The 6000-nt window shown below is 42.3% G+C and overlaps 1 protein-coding gene across 2 annotated transcripts in view; it reads right to left on the reverse strand.

Annotated features, from left to right (window-relative positions):
* Positions 1-2408, reverse strand: part of CCDC172 (coiled-coil domain containing 172) — a 35711-nt gene extending 33303 nt beyond the window's left edge. The window contains exons 1-3 of one of the 2 annotated variants that reach the window (XM_007667707.4): positions 2308-2408; positions 627-771; positions 366-451 (exon numbers count right to left, since the gene is read on the reverse strand). In XM_007667707.4, coding sequence (XP_007665897.1) covers positions 366-451; positions 627-705 — 165 coding nt within the window. In that variant the 5' untranslated portion in view covers positions 706-771; positions 2308-2408. Of the gene's footprint in view, positions 1-365; positions 452-626; positions 772-2078; positions 2238-2307 lie in introns of those variants that run through there. The other variant, XM_007667708.3, reaches the window with a different exon arrangement.
* Positions 2409-6000: the final 3592 nt, after the last annotated feature.

A 6000-nucleotide genomic window follows, 5' to 3' on the forward strand; every position in this document is an offset into this window, starting at 1 on the left:
GGGTAAAGATCAGTGAAATCTGAGTGCTCGACCTAGGAAATAATTAGACATCATTTTGAGTCAAAAGTTATGCCATCTTTTATACCAGATCTGGAGACTGGCAAATTTAGAAGTTTTCAGTACTCCATCTTTGAAATGCATTTTACATCACAGAGACTGAATTCTACTTCTCCCCCTACTACTGCTGCTGCTGTTTTCAGTTATTTTGGTGAGGTTAGAACTTGATCATCATCTGGGTCCCCAAAGTATAGTATTACTGAAAGCATCTCACATAAATTACAGAGCTATTTGGACAATCATGGGTTAACAATTTCAAACTGCTCACACTCCTGATGGCCAGCAAAGAAAAGAAGTTAAAACTCTACCTTATATTCTAATTTTATTTTCGCTTCATTTAGCTCTTCGGTTCTTTCCTTAATTTTATCTCGGCATTCAATGATTTCTGATCGAACTGCAACACAAAATGAAATCCTTAGATAGAGCAAACCTTAGGTACCTTAAGTATTCTTTCCCTTAATAACTGAAATGTGATAGGTGGCAAATTAACATGACAAGTATTTTCTAGATTTAATTCTTGTTCAAGAAGAAAATAAACACTGTAGCCAAATAAAAGCATTGAGCTTGACCTTTATGCAGCAGTCGACGATTCTCTTCAGCTTGCTGTTCTGTGAAGGCGATGTGCTGGAACAAGGACTCTAGACTCATTTTGCTCCCAGCCTCATAAACTGATACTTTTTGATGTGGAATATTTTGTGATTAAGTCTAAGGATTCTGAAAAAATAATTGATGGATAATTATTCTAACAGGTTATTTATTGAGCACTTACAGCGTGCACATAGTTGAAATTTGGATTTTATTTATCGATTTTTTTCTTCAGGAATTTACTGGTGTTTATTCATCTAACGGAAGGGACTCTGGGTGCTATTTCTAGATAATAATCAGAATCTATTTTGAATCAAAAGTGAATTCACCTTTTATAAATGTATTTGTTAAGCTCAACATGTGCCAGGCACCCTACTAAGTGGGATAGGTATAAGATAATCAGGTTGGACAGAGTTCATGCCCCAAATGGGACTCACAGTCGTAATCCCCACTTTGCAGATGAGGTAACTGAGGCACAGAGAAGTGAAGTGACTTGCCCAAGGTCACACAGCAGACGAGTGGCAGAGCTAGAATTAGAACCCAGGTCCTTCTGACTTCCAGGCCCTTGCTCTATCCACTGGGCTACACTATTCCTCTTGCACCAGGCTTGGAGTTTCTTAGAAGTGGGGTAGATAACTCAGTCTCTGTTTTTCCATGGTAAAATGGGCTTCGAATCCAACGCGTGGAACTCAAAGCAAGGCCAGAGGTGGGACCGGGCTCTGAAAAATTATTAAAAAAAAAGTCCATAAGGCCGCCAAACACCAAATCTATAATGTCCGGGAGAAAAACTACCTGAAAAATGTCCTGTAGACTGGATAGACCGGCTTATTCGTTCCTAGTTGTGGTGTTTATTGCTATTGTCCTTGTCGGTCCGTCTCCCCCGATTAGACTGTAAGCCCGTCAAAGGACAGGGACTGTCTCCGTTACCGATCTGTACATTCCAAGCGCTTAGTACAGTGCTCTGCACATAGTAAGCTCTCAATAAATACTATTGAATGAATGAATGTTTATTCAGCGCGTACTAAGTGTCTCAACCATGGGGCTAGGCCCTGGGATTGATACGAAATCATCTGTTGCTGATTTGTACATTTCAAGCGCTTAGTACAGCGCTCTGCACATAGTAGGCGCTCAATAAAGCATGGTGGCTCAGTGGAAAGAGCCTGGGCTTCGGAGTCAGAGGTCATGAGTTCGACTCCCGCCTCCGCCGCTCGTCAGCTGTGTGACTGTGGGCGAGTCACTTCACTTCTCTGGGCCTCAGTGGACCTCATCTGTAAAATGGAGATTAACTGTGAGCCTCACGTGGGACGACCTGATGACCCTGTATCTCCCCCAGCGCTTAGAACAGCGCTCGGCACATAGTAAGCGCTTAACAAATACCAACATTATTATTATTATTATAAATACTATTGAATGGATGAATCAAATCGGACACACACCAGTTAAGCCAGTTGAAACCCTGAATGGTCACCCCAACCTAACCCCAGTCTGGCCAGGTTCTCCAAACTGGCGCAGGCCGCGCTCGGCCACGTCCTTGTCCCATTTCATCCCAGGCCTTTCCATTCCAACCACTTTTGCTCCCCAAATCTCCTTTCCCTTCCTCCCCCTCACCCCACATGACTTGCCCCCCTCCCCCCCCCCAGCCTCTGCTCTTGTCAACTGCCAGACCTCGCTCCTCCCCTGCTTCCTCCACGTTGGGGCGTCGAATCTTCCCCTCGCACGTCGTGGAGGGAAGGCAGTCCGCTCCAGCTGGCGCAAGGGAGAACGGGGAGAAAACTCCAGTCCGGGTTTTGCCTTCGACCCGGGGGGGGGGGAGAGCGCCGAGCCCTGACTGCTGCTACTGCGCATGCTCGGCCGCCCTCCTCGCCCTCCGCCCCGCCCAGCAACCGTTTCCTAGGTGATGCTGAGCACTCCCATTCATTCATTCATTCATTCCTAATAATTGAGCGCTTACTATAATAATGTTGGTATTTGTTAAGCGCTTACTATGTGCAGAGCACTGTTCTAAGCGCTGGGGTAAACACAGGGGAATCAGGTTGTCCCACGTGGGGCTCACAGTCTTCATCCCCATTTTACAGATGAGGGAACTGAGGCACAGAGAAGTTAAGTGACTTGCCCACAGTCACTATGTCTACTATGTGCAGAATAATAATGATGTTGGTATTTGTTAAGCGCTTACTATGTGCAGAGCACTGTTCTAAGCCCTGGGGGAGATACAGGGTCATCAGGTTGTCCCACGTGGGGCTCCCAGTCTTCATCCCCATTTTACAGATGAGGTGACTGAGGCCCAGAGAGGTGAAGTGACTTAAGAATGTTGATATTTGTTAAGCGCTTACTATGTGCAGAGCACTGTTCTAAGCGCTGGGGGAGATACAGGGTGATCAGGTTGTCCCACGTGGGGCTCACAGTTTTAATCCCCATTTTACAGATGAGGTAACTGAGGCACAGAGAAGTGAAGTGACTTGCCCACAGTCACATCGCTGACAAGTGGCAGAGCCGGGATTTGAACCCATGACCTCTGACTCCCAAGCCTGGGCTCTTTCCACTGAGCCTCACTTACTAAGCGCTTAGAATGGACAAATCAGCAATAGTTACAGCCCCTGCCCATCGACGGGCTTACAGTCTAATCGATAATAATAATAATGTTGTTTGTTAATTGTTATGATTTGTTAAAACAATACATACAAATAATACAAATATAAACTTTGTTGTTTATTTGTTAATGTTTGTTAACAAATAATAATATTTGTTAAGCACTTACTATGTGCAGAAATAGGGGAAGTCACAAGCCGAGAAATTCACCTCTTGAAACTGTTCTCCACACATAGTAAGCTTCTAACAAATACCGTAAGTTTTCAAAAAAAGAAATTTCCCCTGCCACCAACCTCTTGCCTCCAAAGAGATGAATGAGCAAACCATTCAGAACTGATAAGTGTCCAGTCTTTTCAAAAAGATCCCAAAACTCCCCTCAAGTAGATGGCCGCATGCTTTAATGATAATGTTGGTATTTATTAAGCGCTTACTATGTGCAGAGCACTGTTCTCAGGGCTGGGGTAGACACAGGGGAATCAGGTTGTCCCACGTGGGGCTCACAGTCTTCATCCCCATTTTACAGATGGGGGAACTGAGGCACCGAGAAGTTAAGTGACTTGCCCAAAGTCACACAGCTGACAAGTGGCCGAGCTGGGATTCGAACACCCATGACCTCTGACTCCAAAGCCCGTGCTCTTTCCACTGAGCCACGCTGCTTCTCCTTTTAACATCCAGTCAGTGGAGCTGTGTTTTTATGTTCAAACAAAGCCTCTCCTGCATCATCTCATCTTATAAACCCACTTCCTCTGTGGATATGAAGGTCAGTTGATGAGCCCCCTCCTCATAATAGTTCTTACATACTTGCAGGGTGATAGTGGGTCTCCCCTTAGCTTTCTTTTAAAGGTATTCTAAATACAACCTTTGAAAATAATGTCTCTTTTTTTTTTAACATAGCTAAGATTGCTGAAGTGAATATGTCAGACCACTCTAGTCAGATCATTTCTGTTTCTATTTTTTAAAAACTTGATAAATGCTTCTTTATAATCAAGATGCTAAGTTCTGATAACACAAATGTCAGGGCAAAGTGTCAGCGTTTGAGTTGTTGCTATTTACAGTTAAGCATAGAAAAGTATTTTTGACATTCTAACTTTAGATTTTTTTAATGAAATATGAAATATTTTCAGTTTTCATAAAAGGAAAGCATCCTAAAAAAGAATTTGGCTTGCAAATGTCAAGATAAAAACAAACTTCATTTTTTCAGCCTGTACCAAAGCATTATCTATTTTAAAGGGAAATATAGAAAATACATATCAATTTTTAGAACTGAACATTCTATGCGGAGTTAACATTTAATTGACGTCTGGATAAAACATTATTAGTCATCAGTTTTAACTTACTCTAAATGTTGGTGATAAATCACACTGCTGTCTTTTTCAAGCCATTTAGGCACCCAATGTAGATTTGCAGAAAAACCTTGAAAATTGACCAGTTAGATGACACAGTTTGAAGCCATAGTTTGGGTCGTTTCCTTCTAAATTATCATTTGCATTTTGAGAGTCTTGAACCTGTATTATCCTGGTATCAACGATAAGCCGTAATCCTGTAGAAAGCCTGATTCTCTCCTTTCACGGTTATTCCCATGGATTGGATATGGAGTGATCGTATTTTAGACAGCATTTCAATTGAGAGGTCAGTTTTCCAAAATGTTTTCCTTTTTTACTCAGAAGTAATTAATTCTCACTACACCCTAAGTGGTTTGGGCATCTTTTTTCACAGAGTTACGGAGCTGCCTTTAGTGGTGCCAAAAGATAACCATGCTCAACCTCAGAAAGCAGCAGATTGTTACATGCATGGATTAAATCAGTTTTTTAATTTATCTGCTCTTTAATCACCTAAAATGTATTTTGTTTTAGACATTTAATGAAACATATTCAAAATTCAGACATGTAAATTTGTTGATAATAAATGGATTATTTGGAGGTTATATTCTATTGTACATATCTGTAATTTATTTATATTAATGTCTATCTCCTCCTCTAGACTGTAAATTCATTGTGGGAAGGGAATGTGTCTGCTTATTGTTATATTTTACTCTCCCAAGCACTTGGTGAAATGCTCTGCACACAGTGAGCGCTCAAATAATATTGAATGAATGAAAATCAATGTAGAAGCAGGGAAGGGAATAGGGAAAAAGCGTAGCTTGGTGGATAAAGCACGGGCCTGGGAGCCCCAGGACCTGGGTTCTAATACCTATTCCACCACTTGCCTACTGTGTGACCTTGGGAAAGTCACACAGTACTTCTCTGTATGACTTCTGTTTCACACAGGAAACTTCTCTGTGCCTCTGTCTCCACAAATTCAAAATGGATATTCAATAGCTGTTCTCCCTCCTACTTACTTGACTTCTGAGTACAACATTAATAGTCATCAGTTTAACTTACTCCCCACGGGAGCCCCGTATGAGACAGGGACTGTGTCCGACCCGATTAATGTGCATCTATCCCAGCACTTAGAAGAGTACCTGACACAAAGTAAGTATCACACAAAAAATTAAAATAACCATTTTCCGTATTTCATATAACAGGAACAGTGCATGCCCATTCAGAGTAATCCACATTACAAGGTGAAATTAGGCTTGCACATCAACATTTTACAGTTATCCGCTGACTGATATTACTGCCTCCATCTCCTTGCGGAGCTCTCTGCCTCCAGTCTCTCCCCTCTCTCGTTCATACTTTACTCTGTTGCCCAGATCGTTTATCTTAAACGTTACTTTGTCCACGTCTTTCACTTCTCACGAAACTCCGACGGTCGCCCACCCCTCTCCAC

This window comes from Ornithorhynchus anatinus, chromosome 16, assembly GCF_004115215.2.
Source record: "Ornithorhynchus anatinus isolate Pmale09 chromosome 16, mOrnAna1.pri.v4, whole genome shotgun sequence".
Classification (NCBI taxonomy): domain Eukaryota; kingdom Metazoa; phylum Chordata; class Mammalia; order Monotremata; family Ornithorhynchidae; genus Ornithorhynchus; species Ornithorhynchus anatinus.